The sequence below is a fragment of the Indicator indicator genome, chromosome 8 (assembly GCF_027791375.1).
Source record: "Indicator indicator isolate 239-I01 chromosome 8, UM_Iind_1.1, whole genome shotgun sequence".
In the NCBI taxonomy this organism is placed as follows: Eukaryota; Metazoa; Chordata; class Aves; order Piciformes; family Indicatoridae; genus Indicator; species Indicator indicator.
This window is the reverse complement of record NC_072017.1, coordinates 31331749-31352100: the sequence shown is the minus strand read 5'-3', so window position 1 is coordinate 31352100 and position 20352 is coordinate 31331749. Positions and strand designations below refer to the sequence as shown.

The following is a 20352-nucleotide window of genomic DNA, read 5'->3' as shown; positions in this document are numbered from 1 at the left end:
GGGCTTTTTAGTCTGGGAAAGAGACAACTGAGAGGGGATTTAATAAATGTTTCTAACTATCTGAGGGCTGGGTGTCAGGAGGGAGGGGACAGGCTCTGCTCACTTGCTCCCTGGGATAGGACAAGGGGCAATGGATATAAACTACAGCACAGGAGGTTCCACCTCACCATGAGTTCAAGAGGGACAGGGATCTGCTGGAGAGAGTCCAAGGGAGAGTGCAAGGGTGATGAAGGGACTGGAGCACTGCCTGGTGAGGAGAGGCTGAGAGCCCTGGGGCTGGTGAGTGTGGAGAGGAGAAGACTGAGAGGGGATTTAATCAATGTCTATTAATATCTGAGGGCTGGGTGTCAAGAGGGAGGGGACAGGCTCTGCTCAGTTGTGCCCTGGGATAGGACAATGGGCAGTGGATATAAACTCCAGCACAGGAGGTTCCACCTCAACATGAGGAGGAACTTCTTCAGTGTGAGGGTCCCAGAGCACTGGAACAGGCTGCCCAGAGAGGTTGTGGAGTCTCCTTCTCTGCAGACTTTCCAGCCCTGTCTGGATGTGTTCCTGTGTGACCTGTGCTGGATTCTCTGGTCCTGCTCTGGCAGAGGTCTGGACTTGATGATCTGAGATCCTGTGATGCTGTGATCCCCTTCAGATCACTACCTGGCACCCCTAATTTATTGTTCTATGCCTAGATGCAGGGCTTCTTAGTTAAAGTTAGTTAAAAAGAAGCCAAGCCAGACATTTCTTTGCTTCCTCCACATGAAACAAAAAAACCCAACAACAAGACAAAAACCAAACCCATCATCTGACTTAGCTCCTAAGTTTCTAGGGTTTTTTTAATTATTAGCATTATTATTATTGTTGTTGTTGTTATTGTTATCATTATTATAATTATTATTATCGTTATTATCATTATTATTTTTGTTATCATTATAATTATTATTATCCTTTTTCTTTTGTTTTTCCCATGGTATTTCTTGCCCTTGAACACAAGCTGAAAAATAAACCCTCCAGCACCCAGTTTGCTGTGCAAGCCCCAAACCTCACACAGCTTGCTTGTTACTGAGGGAATGAAACCTTTGCTTTGTGTGTGTCTGCGTGAGTGAGTGTGTGTGTGTGAGGGGGCGTGGGAGAGCCAGAGTCTCGGTGGCATCCTTGTCATGGGGAGTGGTTTGCATGTTAATTAAACCGGGGATATTAGCCTTTCCCACCGAGGCCAGCACCCAGAGGGACTCCTGAGCACTGAGGAAGGGACCACGAATCTCTGCAGCGGAGTGAGTTCTGTTTTGGCTTTGCTTACTGCCACAGCCTGGCTCCTCTCTTTCCCCCTTTGCTCTTTCTAACACAACTCTGCCCTTCCTGAGGCTACTGCTCTGCCAGCTGCATGGGGGTTAGCCTTGCCAGATTATGATACATGCAGAGCAAGTACTGAGAGTGTTGAATTTGCAGAGTTTGGTTGGTTTTGGAGTCTCCGAGGACGCTGCTGGCACAGCCAGGGAGAACCTTGGGCTCCATGAGGCAGCTGCAAGCGTAACTCAAGCGCCCCATCTCTATCTACACCTCCTGGGCTGCTGACAGGCATCTTTAAACTGCTTGTTGTGCTTAAGCACAGCTTAATCTGTAGGATCACACACGCACACTGCTGTACAGTCAGACTTCAGAGATTAGGAACTGCTTTTGTAGAGGGAAAAAAAAAAAAGGCAGATCTCTGTGCTGTTGTTACAACAAGCTCCTGGTGCTAGCAGCAGTAGGAAGTTGCTGCAAGAATCAGGGTGCATGTCAGAGTGACCCTCCCCAAAGGGAAAACAACCTCAACCGGGAGAGCAGCAAAAAGTTGGTATGGAGAAGCTCCTGGCATTCTGCAGCAATTTTCAGCAAGTAAAAACCAAAACAAACCAAAACATTTTAGAGCAATACTCTCTTAGAGGTAAAGGCCGAGTTATATGCATCCACTTACATAACCAAGCCCAATCTAGGCTAAGGTCAGAGGAATTAGATAAATATTAAGCAGCACCAATCAGTTCCTCCAGGTCATTTTTCTGCTCTGTCCTGTCAGTTTTCCAAGTCCCTGTCTTACTGCTTCACTAATGGATTAACATTCCCTTCTCCTAATTCCCAACAATTATTTGATAAGAGAAAAACCTCCTGCATCTGCTTCCACTCTCTCCATTCGATTTCTCATGCCATTTTTTTTTTCCGCAGGGGTTTGTATTCTGCTTTATTCTGCAGGGGTTATCCATTGTGGCTTTGTATCTTTCTTTGCTTGTGCTTGTTTTGGTAGTGGTGGTGGTGGTTTGGGTTTTTTGCTTTTTTTGGTTGCTTGGTTAGTTGGTTTTTTGTTTGGTTAGTTGGTTTTTTGTTTGGTTAGTTGAGTTTTGGTTTGGTTAGTTGAGTTTTGGTTTGGTTAGTTGAGTTTTGGTTTGGTTAGTTGGTTTTTGGTTTGGTTAGTTGGGTTTTGGTTTGGTTAGTTGGTTTTTGGTTTGGTTAGTTGAGTTTTGGATGGCTAGTTGGTTTTGGGGTTGGTTAGTTGGGTTTTGGTCAGGTTAGTTGGGTTTTGGATTGGTTTTGGGGTTGGTTAGTTGGTTTTTGGTTTTTGGTTTGGTTAGTTGGTTTGTGGTTTGGCTAGTTGGTTTGTGGTTGATTAGTTGGGTTTTGGGTTGGTTACTTGGGTTTTGGGTTGGTTAGTTGGGGCTTTGTTTTGGTCACTTGGGTTTTGTTTTGGGTTGGTTACATGGGTTTTGGGTTAGTTGGATTTTGGGGTTGGCTAGTTGATTTTGAGGGTGGTTAGTTGGTTTTGGGGTTGGTTAGGTGGGTTTTGGGGTTGGTTAGGTGGGGTTTGGGGTTGGTTAGGTGGGGTTTGGGGTTAGTTAGGTGGGGTTTGGGTTGGTTTCTTTTCCCATCCGAATGTGTTGCTGTGTGAGCTGTGCTGGATTCTCTGGTCCTGCTCTGGCAGGGGGGTTGGATTTGATGATCTCCAGAGGTCCCTTCCAACCCCTGACACCCTGTGACCCATGTGCACAGACAGTCAGTTTAAAGCACACTTGCCTGTTTTCTCTTCCTGTGACCCTGTTTTCCTGTTGATTTTTGTCTTTCACTTCAAATTGATACTTTGAATAGCTGTTGAGGATTCTTTCTTTTTCTTTCCCCTTTACATTCTAACTGCCATCCTTTGCCTGTTTGCATAATCCCCCTGCACACATTTCCTGTGCTAAAAGCCATCCTTCATTCTCAGCTGGTTTGAAACTATCAGAGCAAGCAAACCTTGGCCATAAAGTATTTTCCCAGGATTTCTAAGCTCCGTGGGAGAGTTTGTAAACACTTTCATACTCATGTCTGAACAATTTCATACTTTACTGAAGCTGCAACTTGAGTAAAGCAAAGGAAGAAAACAGATAAAGCTTTGGGCAAGTTTACTTCTGTTTGCTCTTCTGTTTTCTTTCCTCCTAAACCAGTGCCTACCTCTCCCTAAAAAGGTGTCCACAGTGTGATCTCCTCCATGCTGCAGACCACACGTGCCCAGACACACAGTAAAAGCTAGCAGGGCAGAAACAGGAGTGAAGCTCTCCAGCTTCTTCAACTGCAGACACACACAACTCAATTCTTAGACACCTGGGGCTGTGCACATGCAAGGCTGGTAGGTAGTCCTTTCACAGGCTTACAGGATGTTAGGGGTTGGAAGGGACCTCTGGAGGTCATGCAGTCCAACCCCCCCTGCAGAGCAGGACCAGAGAATCCAGCACAGGTCACACAGGAATGCATCCAGACAGGGCTGGAAAGTCTCCAGAGAAGGAGACTCCACAAACTCTCTGGGCAGCCTGCTCCAGGGCTCTGGGACCCTCACAGTGAAGAAGTTCCTCTTCATGGTGAGGTGGAACCTCCTGTGCTGGAGTTTATATCCATTGCCCCTTGTCCTATCCCAGGGTGCAACTGAGCAGAGCCTGTCCCCTCCCTCTTGACTCCCAGCCCTCAGATACCTGTAGACATTGATCTGATCCCCTCTCAGTCTTCTCCACACTCACCAGCCCCAGGGCTCTCAGCCTCTCCTCACCAGGCAGTGCTCCAGTCCCTTCAGCATCCTTCAAGCCCTCCCTTGGACTCTCTCCAGCAGATCCATGTCCCTCCTGAACTGGGGAGCCCAGAACTGGATGCAGTATTCCAGGTATGGCCTCACCAGGGCAGAGTAGAGGGGGAGGAGAACCTCCCTGGATCTGCTGGACACACTCCTCTGAATGCACCCCAGGATCCCTTTGGCCTTCTTGGTCATCAGGGCACATTGCTGTCCCATGCAGAACTTCTTGTCCCCCAGCACTCCCAGGTCCCTTGTAGTACAGTGCACTGCCATGTCCGGGCCCAGCACCCTCTGTTGCTCCAAGGCTTTGCTCTTAAGGTTTCTGGTTGCTGTCTGCCACACACAACCTTCTTCTATGCAGTCAGAAAGCAGAAGTGATTGGAGGTGGCGCTCACTTTTGCAATGCCTTTGAACAAAATCTCAATGGCAAGTAATTGCCCTGCCAAGGAGCCCCTGACAGACTGCTGGTGTTGGATTAAGAAGCATTAGGCCATGTCACAAAGAGCTGTGCTTATTCACATCAGGTGAAGATTTCTCATACTCCTCACAAACATCAAACAAGTGAATTTTTTACCCATTTATCACTTAGAATTACAGAACTGTCAGGGTTGGAAGGGACCTCAAGGATCAGCCAGTTCCAACCCCCCTGCCATGGGCAGGGACACCTCACACTACAGCAGGTTGCTCACAGCCACATCCAGCCTGGCTGCAAAAACCTCCAGGCATGAGGCTTCCACCACCTCCCTGGGCAACCTCTTCCAGTGTCTCACCACCCTCATGGGGAAGAATTTCTTCCTAACATCCAATCTGAATCTACCCATTTCTAGTTTTGCTCCATTCCCCCCAGTCCTATCACTCCCTGACACCCTCAAAAGTCCCTCCCCAGCTTTCTTGTAGCCCCCTTAAGATCCTGGAAGGCCACAAGAAGGTCTCCTCAGAGCCTTCTCTTCTCCAGACTGAACAACCCCAACTCTCTCAGTCTGTCTCCAGAGCAGAGCAGCTCCAGCCCTCTGCTCATCTTCAGTCCAAGGCAAGAGGGGAGAGGTGGAATGAAAGCAAAAATAAAACGGGACCTGCCAAATCCTACATAAACATACATTTTAAAGTGCTATAGTTCTGAAGAACCTCCCATCTCTACCACTCCTGTAAAGTGAGATACAACAAGGAAAGGTTAAGGAAGTGGAGTGCTTAGTTTCACACCTCTTTAGAAGCAATTAAAAACGTTGCTTGAATGACTCTCTTAAAGCATGAGTCATGAAATGGGACAGAGGAGGAAACAAAGACCTTCAGCAATGCCAGAGTCAGCTGAACCTTGGATTTGGATGGCAAAGGGAGAAGGAAAACCAAGAAAGGTTGATCTGAACTGTCTCACAGGCTTTCTTTTTTGTTTTTTTTTTTTTTTCCACAACAGTAAAGAACAAGTGGGACTCCAGGCTCTGTAAATCTATGCCTCAGGGTAGGGCTTTCCATTCCTAACTATTTATCATAACTCATGGGATCTGGGATGCTTAAAAGATCTACATGGCTCCCAGGATTCTGGCCAGGTGTTGCTCAGGGCTGGCGCCAGCCTTGGCCCTCTCAAGAAGGCTGCCAATGTCCAAACAGCACTTCAGTGAGATTCAGTGCTGGAGCCAGTGCAGAGGAGGGCAAGGAAGCTGAGAAGGGCCTGGAGAAGAAATCTGATGAAGAGAGACTGAAGGAGCTGGGGATGGTTAGTGTGGAAAAGAGGAGGCTGAGGGGAGACCTCATTGCTGTCTACAACTCCCTGAAAGGAGCTTGTGGAGAGGTTGGTGCTGGTCTCTTCTCACAGGGAATTAGTGATAGAACAAGAGGGAATGGCCTCAAGCTGTGACTGGGTAGGTTTAGACTGGAGATTAGGAAGAATTTTTTCCCATCCAGAGTGGTCAGGCATTGGAATGTGCTGGCCAGGGAGGTGGTGGAGTCCCCAAGCCTGGCTGTGTTTGAAGGTGGTTTGGATGTGGTGCTTGGGGCTATGGTTTAGGGGTGAGCACTGTAGAGTTCTGGGTTGGACTTGGTAATGCTGAGGGTCTGTTCCAACCTGAATGTTTCTGTGATTCTGGGTCTCCTCAAGCTCACTCAGTCTGTAAAAGCAATTTTGAAATACCTGAGAATACACACAATCCATGTCCCAGTTCACTGTGCTGGTGCCTCCTGGGCAGGGTACCAGGCATCCCAGGACAGAACAGGAGGAATTTCTGACCTAACTGATGGTGCTGGAGAACTCAGCAAAGTGCCCTGCCACTACAATGGGACACCTATTGCTGAGGAAAAAAAAAGAAACAAAACCCAACCAAAACTTAATTCTTTTAATTTCACTCCTATAATTTCTTAATCCTCTGCAAATTGCACAGCAGATTTACAGCATGCAACAGTTCAAAGGCAAAGTATTTGAGGCTAGCAGGGGGAAGGAGCTGAGGTTTGTGCTCCCCCTTGTACAAATGCACACACACGGGTGGCTAGGCTAGAGGGGGGGGGAAAAAAAGCTCCTTTTTTCACATCCAAGGAAAGATGCTAGGTGGCCAAGAGAGTTGTTACACAAATCACTGTGCTAGACAAGCTTGAGAGTTCAGGAAATGGACATGAAATCATCCTGGCAAAGGCAGCAGCTGCCTTTGGAGAGCTGATTAAACCACTTAACACAAAGCTAGAGCTCCAGCAGCTGTGCTCTTTGCTTGGTAGGGATAGGGCTAGGGATTGCTGGTCTTGGCCAAGAAGCTGGAGCCAGGCTCTGCTTGGTGATCCTCAATGACAGCACAAGGGGCAGGGGGGGAAGTTGAGGCTTAGGAGGTTCCATAGAAACAGAAGGAAGAATTATTTCCCTGTGAGGGTGACAGAAGAACCACTGGATGAGGCTGCCCAGGAGGGTTGTGAAGTCTCCCTGTCTGGAGATATTCAAACCCCACCTGGCTGTGTTCCTGTGTGATCTGCTCTAGGTGCTCCTGCTCTGGCAGGGAGTTGGACTAGATGAGCTTTTGAGGTTCCTTCCAGCCCCTCACATTCTGTCATTCTGTGATTTTTTTTCCCTAGGAAGAGGTTTAATCCTTCTGACCACTAACCAACCGTAGGGGAAGAGCTGGCTCTGTGTTCAAGATTCAGAAATAGAACCAAGCAGCACCCATTCAGCTGTGCAGCAGGGGAGGGCTGTCCTGAGCCCTCACACTGGAGAGCCTGATCTGCAACCTCTTAGAAGAGAAAGCAAATAATGCAAAGCTCAAACCAATCTTTTATTCTCAGCTGCCAGGGGAAAAAAATACATTTCCTCCACAAAAATGTAATTCCTTTCAGGGTGTCTGTGTCCTCATTCAAATCAAATTAATAACCAATAGGCTGTGTCTACTCTCCTGAAGACTACAGAGACAGATGCAAGACAGGAATTTTACAGGAATGACTGGTGTTGGCAAGAATCAGGATCATGTAGGCATTTGTTCTAGCACAAAATGCTTCAGGGACTTCTTCAAACCTCTGATGAGGAAGTAAAATATTTAAATAGTGTCTCCTGGGAGAGTCGTTAACTGCTTCTTAGTCTGCATCCTTCCTGAGATCACAGAATCACAGAATGGTAGGGGCTGGAAGGAGCCTCGAAAGCTGATCGAGTCCAATCCCCCTGCCAGAGCAGGAGCACCTAGAGCAGATCAGTGACACACAGTGACAAACCAGGCTTCTAAAAGCCCCCTGCTCACATCACAGAGCTATACTCACTAGGTCATTTGGTACTCATATCGTTATCAGAGAACCATAGAGCCACCTGAGCTGGAAGGGACCTCAAAGCTCATCCACTCTGACCTCCCCACAGTCAGCAGGGACATCCCCAACTAGATCAGGTTGCCCAGGGCCTCATCCAGCCTCACCTTCAATATCTCCAGGGAAGGAGACTCAACCACCTCCCTGGGAAACCTCTTCCAGTGGTCCACCACCCTCATAGGAAAGAACTTGTTCCTCACATCCAATCTCAATCTGCTCTGCTCTAGTTTGAAGCCATTGTCCCTCATCCTGTCCCTGCAGCCCTTTGCAAACAGTCTCTCTGCAGCCTTCCTGGAGCCCCCTTCAGGTCCTGGCAGGCTGCTCTTAGGTCTCCCTGGAGCCTTCTCTTCTGCAGGCTGAACACCCCCAGCTCCCTCAGCCTGTCCTCATAGCAGAGCTGCTCCAACCCCCTGAGCATTTTTGTGTCCCTCCTCTGGACCTTCTCCATCAGGTCCATGTCCTTCCTGTATTGAGGGCTCCAGAGCTGCACACAGCACTGCAGGTGAGGTCTCAGCAGAGCAGAGCAAAGTGGCAGAATCACCTCTCTGGCTCTGCTGGCAATGCTGCTTTGGATGCAGCCCAGGCTGGGATTTGCCTTCTGTGCTGCAAGCTCACACTGCCTGCTCCTGGCCAGCTTCTCATCCAGCAGCACCCCCAAGGCCTTTTCCTCAGGGCTGCTTTCTCTCCCCTCCTCCCCCAGCCTGTATTGACAGTGAGGATTGTTCTGGCCCAGGTGCAGAACCCTGCACTTGCTCTTGTTGAACCTCATGAGGTTCACCTGGGCTCACTCCTCCAGCCTGTCCAGGTCCCTCTGGATTACTTTTCCTCAGCAATCCCACAGCCACACCTTAAAAACTCTTCTCATATTAGGAGGCTTAATTTCCACCACAGATCAAAAAATGTATCTTAATATAAGAGAGCTAAAATATGCCTAAACATGAAAAATTGTACCAGGAAGTAATCAGGCCCCAACCATGAGATTTCAGATGTGTTATTTCAAAACTCAGCTTTAGCTCAAATTGCATAAACATTTACTTCAGCTGATTTGTGTATTAAACAGAGAAGTGTCTGCAGGGTTTTTCTTTTTTTCACTTCTCTCTTTGATTGGTATCTGCCACAGAAATAAGAAGGGAACAAATTGTAGAATCACAGAATGGGTTAGGTTGGAAGGGACCTTCAAAGATCATCGAGTGCAACCTCCTTGCAGTCAGCAGGGACATCTGGAACTAGAGTAGGTTGCTCACAGCTCCAGACAGCTTGACCTGGAATGGTTCCAGTGAAGGGGCATCTTCCACCTCTTTAGCCAGCCTGGCCACCACCCTCAGTGAATCACAGAATTGTCAGGGTTGGAAGGGACCTCAAGGATCAGCCAGTTCCAACCCCCCTGCCATGGCCAGGGACACCTCACACTACAGCAGGTTGCTCACAGCCACATCCAGCCTGGCTTTGAAACATCTCCAGGGATGAGGCTTCCACCACCTCCCTGGACAACCTCTTCCAGTGTCTCACCACCCTCATGGGGAAGAATTTCTTCCTAACATCCAATCTGAATCTCCCCACTTCCAGTTTTGCTCCATTCCCCCCAGTCCTATCACTCCATGACACCCTCAAAAGTCCCTCCCCAGCTTTCTTGGAGCCCCCTTCAGATCCTGGAAGGCCACAAGAAGGTCTCCTCAGAGCCTTCTCTTCTCCAGACTGAACAGCCCCAACTCTCTCAGGCTGTCTCCAGAGCAGAGCAGCTCCAGCCCTCTGCTCATCCTCATGGCCCTTCTCTGGACACCTTCCAGCACCTCCAGATCCTTCTTGGAACAGAGGCTCCAGAACTGGACCCAGAGCTCCAGGTGTGGTCTCAGCAGAGTGGAGCAGAGGGGGAGAATCCCCTCCCTGGCCCTGCTGGCCACACTTCTCCTGCTGCAGCCCAGGCTCTGCTTGGCTCTCTGGGCTCCATGTGCTCCCTGCTGGCTCCTGTTGAGCTTCTCATCCCCCAGCACCCCCAGGTCCTTTTCTTCAGGGCTGCTCTCCAGCCAGTCCCTGCCCAGCCTATATCAGTGGCTGGGATTGCCCTGACCCAGCTGCAGGACCTTGCACTTGGTCTTGTTGAACCTCATGAGGTTGGCTTGTGCTCACCTGTGCAGCCTGTCCAGGTCCCTCTGGATGGATCCCTTCCCTCCAGCTGTCAGCTGCACCACACAGCTTGGTGTCATCAGTGAACTTGCTGAGGGTGCACTCAATGCCTCTGTCCTTGTCACCAAAAAAGATGTTGAACAAGCCTGGTTCCAGCACTGATCTCTTAAGCCTGTAGTATTTTTGACTCCATGATAAAAGTTTATGCCTGCAGAAGGGAAAAATGAGTAGTTTGCTTTTTGCTGTATTATAAGAGAGGACCATCCTGATTTTTCAATTCTCTGTTTCTTAGCAGGAATCCCCAAGTCCTTAGCTTCCCCATTTAGGGAGTACTTCCCATAAGACAGAATCATAGAATCAGTCAGGGTTGGAAGGGACCACAAGGATCATCCAGTTCCATCCCTCCTGCCATGGGCAGGGACACCTCACACTACAGCAGGCTGGCCAGAGCCTCATCCAGCCTGGCCTGAAACACCTCCAGGGATGGGGCCTCAGCCACCTCCCTGGACAACCCATTCCAGGCTCTCACCATACCCCACATTTGTTTTTTCCATGTCTCAATGCTACTTATATCCTGATAAACATCTTGGAATAAGCCAGTGGCTTTGCCAGGCAGAGCTGCCAACCTTCCTCACAAGCAAGGAGCCAAAGAGGATCAGCAGCCACCCTGAGCCTGATTCTTGCTGCCATAGGTGGATTTCACACCATCAAATCCTTTTCACTCCAAAAAGGCCCACATCTCACTATTTTTCTCCATCATTTCAGCTCTGAATTTAGACAAAATATAAACAGAGAGTCTTTAGAAAGAGTAATTTTTCATCTGAGGGGAAAAAAAAAAAGATGAAGGTATTCCTGCAGCAACTGACTTGATCAGCTGCACCTTCCAAGGTGTGTACTCCTTGTGTTGCTCCAGCAACCCAAATACTCCAAAGTGAAAGAATAATTTAATCCTATAAAAAATAAACAGAGGTATCCAAAGACTGAATCATCACTCACTAGTCCTCAAAGGGACTTTTTCACCCTCCTTATCAGCATCCACCCTTCTCACACCCTGCAGCAAGCACTGACTTTGCTCCAGGAGTGCCCAAGGTCCTACCTGCTCTTCCAGTGGCCCATCACAGGCCTCAAGTTCACAGATGCAGCCCCAAGTTCATAGATGCAAGTCCTAAGTTGGATTAGTGCAAGGCAAAGCAGCAGAGCTCCCTCAAGGATCGTGTCTCGCTCTAGTTGCAATTCAAGTGAGGACAATGCCAGTAGGCAGCTTGAGATATCACAGAATCACAGGAAACATCCAGTTGGGAGAGACCTCCAGGCTCAGCCAGTGCAACCTTCCACCCAGCACTGCAGGGTCAGCACTAAACCATGTCCCTAAGCACCAGCTCCACACACTGCTGAAACACCTCCAGGGATGGGGACTCCAGCACTGCCCTGGGCAGACCATTCCAATGGCTGAGATCCCTCTCTGGGAACAAATATTTCCTAGCAGCCAGCCTCAACCTCCCCTGGCTGCAGCTTGGAACCATTTCCTCTGCTCCTGTCCCTTGCCCCCAAGGAGCAGAGGCTGTCCCCTCCTCACTCCAACCTCCCTTCAGGGAGCTGGAGAGAGCAAGGAGGTCTCCCTCAGCCTCCTCTTCTCCACACTCAACACCCCCAGCTCCCTCAGCCCCTCCTCACAGCCCAGGGGCTCCAGGCCCTTCTCCAGCCTCATTGCCCTTCTCTGGACACTCTCCAGCCCCTCACTGTCCCTCTGGTAGTGAGGGGCCCAGAACTGAAGCCAGCACTCGAGGTGTGGCCTCAGCAGTGCTGGGCACAGGGGGATGATCACCTCCTGTCCCTGCTGCCCACCCTGGCTCTGATCCCAGCCAGGATGCCATTGGCTTTCTTGGCCACCTGGGCACTGCTGCCTCATATTTAATCCACTGTCAACCAGAACCCCTCAGGTCCCTCTCTGAGTCTCAGCTTTCCAACCACACATCCCCAAGCCTGTAGCTCACCATGGGGTTGCTGTGAGGCAGCCTGACCTATTTGGCAGGCTCGTGGCCAAGGCAGCATTGTGTCAGTGTGAAAGCCAGTGTGTGCCTCCCAAATGAATGAAGGATCCTCATGTTGCCTGCCTATAGAGAGAGTGGAATGCATTGTCTCTTTCAGGAAGACAGTTTCAATCCTGGATGTTTCAGAACTGCCTAGGTAAACCTTAACCCAACCTTGCTAATCTTGCTTGCTGGAAGGAACAGTTGGGTTTCTAAAGATCCTCTAACAAGGATGAAACCTCAAGGCAAGAAACCCCTTAATTCCTCACAGCACAAAGTGCAATTAGAAGGGACTGCACACTGTGAGGTCCTTTGTTAGACTTTGGATGGATGTGAGCAAATAGCTCAGCTGGTTCCTCCCCTTTCCAATCCCCCCCTCCATCTCATCTTGGGGAAAAGTTCTCTGCTGCCTGCTGCCTCAAATATTAATAAACTCGTGCAAGAAAAGAAAATACAATGCTGCCTTTTGGGGCTTTTTTTTTTGGGGGGTGAGGGGTTGGGTTGGTTCTTGTTGGTTTTGTTTGTTGTTGTTTGCTGCTTGCTTGGTTGGTTTTGTTTCTCTAAATTCACCCATTGAGTACCATCTGCATCCAGGTTTTGCTGCCTGTTCCCAGCCTGAGGAATATTTCCTTGGATGACTTTGAGGATTGCATTACTCAAACCAAAGAGGAACACTGTTCCTCTATAAAGTCTGGCAGAGCACTGATGTTTACTTTCAGGGGCAAAGGATCAGGCTGCTCAGGGCTGCAGACTGCCTGGCAGAGACAGGTGTGCTAGGAGCACACCAGAAACTCATCCTGAGGAGGAAAAATGCAAGCAGTGTGATTTAAAAGAGAGCAGTGACACATACACTGCCAGCCACTCCGAGTAAAACCACAGCATACCTTGCAAACACCAGGACCATTTGCTTCTGTACCCTCCAGCCACATTCAGGGAGCTTCCAGTCTGCCACTGCTCTTTCTTTTCTCTTTTAGTCCTGTCTGAAATCCAGCATTTCAGTTAGAGAACTGTCAGGGTTGGAAGGGACCTCAAGAATCATCCAGTTCCAACCCCCTGCCATGGGCAGGGACACCTCACACTACAGCAGGTTGCTCACAGCCACATCCAGCCTGGCTGCAAAAACCTCCAGGGATGAGGCTTCCATCACCTCCCTGGGAAACCTCTTCCAGTGTCTCACCACCCTCATGGGGAAGAATTTCTTCCTAACATCCAATCTGAATCTACCCATTTCTAGTTTTGCTCCATTCTCCCCAGTCCTATCACTCCCTGACACCCTCAAAAGTCCCTCCCCAGCTTTCTTGGAGCCCCCTTCAGGTACTGCAAGGCCACAAGAAGGTCTCCTCAGAGCCTTCTCTTCTCCAGACTCAACAGCCCCAACTCTCTCAGTCTGTCTCCAGAGCAGAGCAGCTCCAGCCCTCTGCTCATCCTCATGGCCCTTCTCTGGACGCCTTCCAGCACCTCCAGATCCCTCTTGTAACAGAGGCTCCAGAACTGGACACAGAGCTCCAGGTATGGTCTCAGCAGAGTGGAGCAGAGGGGGAGAATCCCCTCCCTGGCCCTGCTGGCCACACTTCTCCTGCTCCAGCCCAGGCTCTGCTTGGCTCTGGGCTGCAAGTGCTCACTGCTGGCTCCTGTTGAGCTTCTCATCCCCCAGCACCCCTAAGTCTCTCTCCTCAGAGCTGCTTTCCATCTAGTTACTGCCCATCCTAGATTTGTGCTTGGGATTGCCCTGACCCAGCTGCAGGACCTTGCACTTGGTCTTGTTGAACCTCCTGAAGTTGGCTTGTGCCCACCTCTCCAGCCTGTCCAGGTCCCTCTGGATGGATCTCTTCCCTCCAGCTGTCAGCTGCACCACACAGCTTGGTGTCATCAGCAAACTTGCTGAGGGTGCACACATTTTGGACCTCTCAGATCTTCTGCTTGACTCGGTCACTGACTGGCTCCAAAAGCTGAACTTAACTCCTGAGCTCCACTATTTTTTTGTTCAAAGGTTGTTAAAACCAATTAAGGTGGCATTCAGAAAGCCACAGAGGGAAGCCAGAAAAATCAGCTTAGAGTGCCTCAACAACTTGAAAGGACTAAAGCTGATTTAACAGTAACTTCAGACCGGTGGAGCTCACTGCTTTGAATGCTGTACGTGCTAAAACTGGGGCTTGAAGGTTCTTCATGGGCAGGGCAGGAATGCAGGTGGGGCCCAGGCATGTATTCATATTCATGGCTTTGGAAATAGAACCCCTACTGCTTAAATGGCAGATTTACTGGTGGGAGGCCAATCAGCCCCCTCCTGCTTTTCTTACACACTTGGCTGCATCCAAAGCAGTGTTCCCAGCAGAGCCAGAGAGGTGATTCTGCCACTTTGCTCTGCTCTGCTGAGACCTCACCTGGAGTACTGGGTAGAGGTCTGCAGCCCTCAGCACAGGAGGGACATGGACCTGATGGAGAGGGTCCAGAGGAGGAACACAAAAATGCTCAGGGGGTTGGAGCAGCTCTGCTCTGAGGACAGGCTGAGGGAGCTGGGGGTGTTCAGCCTGCAGAAGAGAAGGCTCCAGGGAGACCTAAGAGCAGCCTGCCAGGACCTGAAGGGGGCTCCAGGAAGGCTGCAGAGAGACTGTTTGCAAAGGGCTGCAGGGACAGGACGAGGGACAATGGCTTCAAACTAGAGCAGAGCAGATTGAGATTGGATGTGAGGAACAAGTTCTTTCATGTGAGGACGATGGAACACTGGAAGAGGTTTCCCAGGGAGGTGGTTGAGGCTCCTTCCCTGGAGTTATTCAAGGTAAGGTTCAACGAGACCCTGGGCAACCTGATCTGGTTGGGGATGTCCCTGCTGACTGCAAGGAGGTCGGACTGGATGAGCTTTGGTGGTTCCTTCTGGCCTGAACCATTCTATGATTCTATAATTAACTCACCCAGACAGATTTAATAGCATGAAGCAGGTTTGCCAAGTCATTGTAAGTCTGGGCACTAAAATTTTCCCACCACCACCATTTTCCATTGCTTTTAAGCCATGATTAAACCTTAGACTGAAAAAAGAAGTAATGATTGCTCTTCCCTCCTATAAAACTAAACCCACAAACTCAGACTTTTTTTTTTGCACCCAGAAGTGATATTTTCCCCCTCATTTAATCACTCTGAGAACTCTTCAGCTGGTTTTGCTCCTCCTGTTCTATTCCTTTACAGAACAGGGAGAGGAGGGCAAAGGTGGATCAGGAGAAAACCCAACGACTTTCTTTGTGTGTTTGTCAAAAGCTATTCCAAACCCAACTATTTCTTTCCCTTGGAAAAAAAAAACAACTACATGTTTAGGAAGCACTACTCCTGACATTTAAGCATGGACGCAAATAAAAAATACACCCCACAAACATTTACAACAACATGCTTACAATAAAGCTATAGAGAGGCATTTAAAATGCCAAATGGCTTTGGTAAACTCCTCGTAGGGTTGGGTTTGTTTCCTTGCTTTTGTTTTTTTTTTGGCTCACAGATGGGGGAAAAAAAAAGTTTAAATGTGCATCAACATTACAAATATTTGATGATGCTTTATTGTGTCCATTAGAAATTTGTTTACCTTTGCTTTAGGCATTTCAAACAATAGTTTCCATTGCTTGCTTGCTTGACAGCAGTCCACAGTCTACTACAACAGCCGGAAAGGTTTCCTGATCTCCGGCCAAAATTCCCTTTTCTTTACATCATCTCACTGCCCCCCCATTCCACATGTCTCTGTGTATAAAGTGCTCCCACAGTAAGAATTCCACTTTTTCCAAATGCTCACCACCAGAAATGTTACACTTTGCTCACCTCCAGCCTGCTCTATATATAGCTGCCTACTGCCTTCCCCATGACTGTACCTGAAAATCATGGAATGGTCCAGGCCAGAAGGGACCTCCAAAGTTTATCCAGTCCAACCTCCCCACAGTCAGCAGGGACATCCCCAACTAGATCAGGTTGCCCAGGGCCTCATCCAACCTCACCTTGAATATCTCCAGGGAAGGAACCTCAACCACCTCCCTGGGAAACCTCTTCCAGTCTTCCATCACCCTCATGGCAAAGAGGTGTTGTCCACATTTGAATATTAAGACTGAAAAAGGCAGAAAGAAGAAAGAAAGAAAGAATGAATGAATAAATGAATAAATAAATAAAAGAATGAATAAATGAATGAATGAATAAATGAAAGAATGAATAAATGGATGAATAAATGGATGAATGAATGAATGAAAAAAATCAAGCCACCTTTTTCGAGCTGCAGGAGGCTTAACTGGCATTGTCCACATCTGAATATTATGACTGAAAAAGGCAGAATGAAGAAAAACAGTAATTAAAAATAAAAATAAAAATGATAAGGGACTAATGCAGGGATTGCAAAGCACGGTGGCTCAGATGGCTCAGTGTAATGTCCTTTGCATTGCCCAAGCACATCACAGAACCACAGAATCAACCATGCTGGAAAAGATCTTCAAGATCATCAAGTCCAACCTATCAACAAGCATGTGGCTGTTACAGTGTGAAGCTGGAACATCCTAAGCCCACCTCACTGGTCTAAAACCAAGCTTAAGGAGTTGTTAGCCCTACCTAAAGCAACGTGGTGCCCTTCTCTTTCAGGGATCCAACCATGCCACAGTACAAGCTGACATACTTCAATCTGCGAGGACGAGCGGAAATCAGCCGCTACCTGTTTGAATATTCAGGCAAAAAGTATGAAGACCACAGGATAGAAATGGCTGACTGGCCCAAAATCAAACCAAGTAAGTGCCTGGGGGTTACAGCTTAAAGCCAAGTGCCTTAGGTTAGTGTCATAGAATCACAGAATGCAATGGGTTGGAAGGGGCTGCAGCAAGAGAAGTGTGGCCAGCAGGGCCAGGGAGGGGATTCTCCCCCTCTGCTCCACTCTGCTGAGACCACACCTGGAGCTCTGTGTCCAGTTCTGGAGCCTCTGTTCCAAGAAGGATCTGGAAGTGCTGGAAGGTGTCCAGAGAAGGGCCATGAGGATGAGCAGAGGGCTGGAGCTGCTCTGCTCTGGAGACAGCCTGAGAGAGTTGGGGCTGTTGAGTCTGGAGAAGAGAAGGCTCTGAGGAGACCTTCTTGTGGCCTTCCAGGATCTGAAGGGGGCTCCAAGAAAGCTGGGGAGGGAGTTTTAGGGTGTCAGGGAGTGATAGGAGTTGGGGAGAATGGAGCAAAACTAGAAATGGGGAGATTCAGACTGGATGTTAGGAAGAAATTCTTCCCTATGAGGGTGGTGAGAGACTGGAAGAGGTTGCCCAGGGAGGTGGTGGAAGCCTCATCCCTGGAGGTTTTTGCAGCCAGGCTGGATGTGGCTGTGAGCAACCTGCTGTAGTGTGAGGTGTCCCTGGCCATGGCAGGGGGGTTGGAACTGGCTGAGCCTTGAGGTTTCTTCCAATTCCCAACAATTCTATGATTCTATAGTAAAGAACTTCTTCCTAATGTCCAATCTAAATCTGTCCTGCTCTGGTTTAAAACCACTCTCTTTTGTTTTATTGCTACATGCCCTTGTAAACAGCCCCTCTGCAGCTCTCTTGTAGGCCCCTGTCAAATACTGGGAGGCTGTTAAAAGGTCTCCCCAGAGCCTTCTCTTCTCCAGGCTGAACAACCCCAACTTGCTCAACCACTGCCCTAACTGTAAACAAAGAATAGGAACTTTCTGGACAGCTGTGAGTAAAAAGAAAATAAATTTGCCATTGGATACAAAAAGGAAGATATTGATAAGTCTATATAATCCAATTGGTTTGTTAATGAGGATAAAAGTTAGCTGCATGAGCATTTCTCCCTCTTTTCATAGAACCACAGAATTGTACAATTGTCAGGGTTGGAAAGGACCTCAAGGATCAGCCAGTTCCAACCCCCCTGCCATGGGCAGGGACACCTCACACTACAGCAGGTTGCTCACAGCCACATCCAGCCTGGCTGCAAAAACCTCCAGGGATGAGGCTTCCATCACCTCCCTGGGCAACCTGTGCCAGTGTCTCACCACCCTCCTGGGAAAGAATTTTTTCCTGACATCCAATCTGAATCTCCCCATTTCTAGTTTTCCTCCATTTCCCCCCCCCCCCCCCCCCCCGAGTCCTATCACTCCCTGACACCCTCAAAAGTCCCTCCCCAGCTTTCTTGCAGTCCACTTCAGATCCTGGAAGGCCACAAGAAGGTCTCCTCAAAGCCTTCTCTTCTCCATCCTGTTCCAGTGTCTCCATCCTGTTCCAGAGTCTTCTCTTCTCATTCTCTTCCAGTGTCTCACCACTCTCATGGGGAAGAATTTCTTTCTAACATCCAATCTGAATCTCCCCATTTCTAGTTTTGCTCCATTCCCCCCAGTCCTATCACTCCCTGACACCCTCAAAAGTCCCTCTCCAGCTTTCTTGCAGCCCTCTTTTTGCTCCTTCTCTTTGCTATCTCTACTTTTGCATTGCTCCCTTATCTTTTTCCTGAACTTCTGCCAGTATAGATTGTGTCTGTGAGGTACCAGGAGAGGGAAGGAGAGGGATGGGGAGAGGGGAGGTTGTAAGCAGCCCCTCTGGGCTGTCCAGAGGGGTCTGGGAACAATCCAAAGGGCTCCTTGTGCTGTGTCTCTATTGTAACTATATGTATAGATATAAATATTGTGGATATTCATTGCATTTTTATATTCCTAGATTTCTGCCTGCTTTGTAAATACAGCTTCATTCTGCTTCCAAACCTCCTGAGCTAAGTCTGGGGGGCAGGGGGGATTTATTTTGGGAGTGGAATTCTCCAGTTTGTTGGGGGGTAGTTTCAACCCACCACCCATGGGATCTTACAGCAAAAGCTGTGCTAGGAATGCTGTCCAAAAGCAAAGCAACTGAAGAGGTTTGGGGAGCAGAAATGAAGCCCTTGGGGATTTCGTTGTCTAGACAGGCAAAACGTCATTCCTGATGCTCTCACTGGATCCAAACCATCAAACAGTTGGAATGACTCACCTGCTGTCATCCAGCAAGGCTTTTATTCCTTGTCAGTTCAGTTCAGCCTGCCTAAAGCTCATCCTCTCCGCTTCTTTGGAGAATTCAGTCTCGGAGACCACACTGCAGCCTCCACCCTGGTTTTAGACAGCCAAACTGGAAATAAGTGCCAAGAAGAGCAGGTCTGTGCTATCAGAAAGGTCTTCAGAAGAGAAAGTCGTTAAGAGAAAGCAAAAGAAATCAGCTGATACAGCAAAGAGGAAACAAAGTGGTCAACAAAAGGTGCTAGAGAATAATTGCTGCTAGGCACAAGGCCTTACCAGCTCTTCCAACAGTATTCTGCAGGCTACTATATAGGAATCATAGAATAGTCCTGGCTGGAAGGGACCTCCTGAGCTCACCCAGACCGACCTCCCCACAGGCAGCAGGGACATCCCCAACTAGGTCAGGTTGCCCAGGGGCCTGTTGAGCCTCAACCACCTCCCTGGGCAACCTCTTACATGAAAGAACTTATTCCTCACATCCAATCTCAATCTGCTCTGCTCTAGTCTGAAGCCATTCTATGCTCAGGTGACCACCTGGTGGATGTGGGGCAGGCTGTGGATGTAGTCTGCCTGGACTTCAGCAAGGCCTTTGACACCATTCCCCATAGCAAACTCCTGGCCAAGCTGTCAGCCTGTGGCTTGGACAGCAGCACTCTGTGCTGGGTTAGGAACTGGCTGGGGGGCAGGACCCAGAGAGTGGTGGTGAATGGTGCCCAGAGAGTGATGGTGAATGGAGCCCAGAGAGTGATGGTGAATGGTGCCAGAGAGTGATGGTGAATGGAGCCCAGAGAGTGATGGTGAATGGTGCCCAGAGAGTGGTGGTGAATGGAGCCCAGAGAGTGATGCTGAATGGTGCCAGAGAGTGATGGTGAATGGTTCCCAGAGAGTGGTGGTGAATGGAGCCCAGAGAGTGGTGGTGAACGGTGCCCAGAGAGTGGTGGGGAATGGAGCCCAGAGAGTGATGGTGAATGGTGCCAGAGAGTGGTGGGGAATGGAGCCCAGAGAGTGATGGTGAATGGAGCCCAGAGAGTGATGGTGAATGGTGCCCAGAGAGTGGTGGTGAATGGAGCCCAGAGAGTGATGGTGAATGGTGCCAGAGACTGATGGTGAATGGTGCCCAGAGAGTGATGGTGAATGGTGCCAGAGAGTGATGGTGAATGGAGCCCAGAGAGTGATGGTGAATGGTGCCAGAGAGTGGTGGGGAATGGAGCCCAGAGAGTGATGGTGAATGGAGCCCAGAGAGTGGTGGGGAATGGAGCCCAGAGAGTGATGGTGAATGGTGCCAGAGAGTGGTGGGGAATGGAGCCCAGAGAGTGATGGTGAATGGAGCCCAGAGAGTGGTGGGGAATGGAGCCCAGAGAGTGATGGGGAATGGAGCCCAGAGAGTGATGGGGAATGGAGCCCAGAGA

General features: G+C 49.1%; 1 protein-coding gene across 1 annotated transcript in view; it reads left to right on the top strand.

Annotated features, from left to right (window-relative positions):
* The first annotated feature begins 1252 nt into the window (after positions 1 to 1252).
* The window catches only part of HPGDS (hematopoietic prostaglandin D synthase), a 43629-nt gene continuing 24529 nt past the window's right edge, over positions 1253 to 20352 (top strand). The window contains exons 1-2 of the mRNA XM_054383214.1: positions 1253 to 1265; positions 16576 to 16718. Of these exons, the coding sequence (XP_054239189.1) occupies positions 16586 to 16718 (133 nt within the window). The 5' untranslated portion in view covers positions 1253 to 1265; positions 16576 to 16585. The remainder of the gene's footprint in view (positions 1266 to 16575; positions 16719 to 20352) is intronic.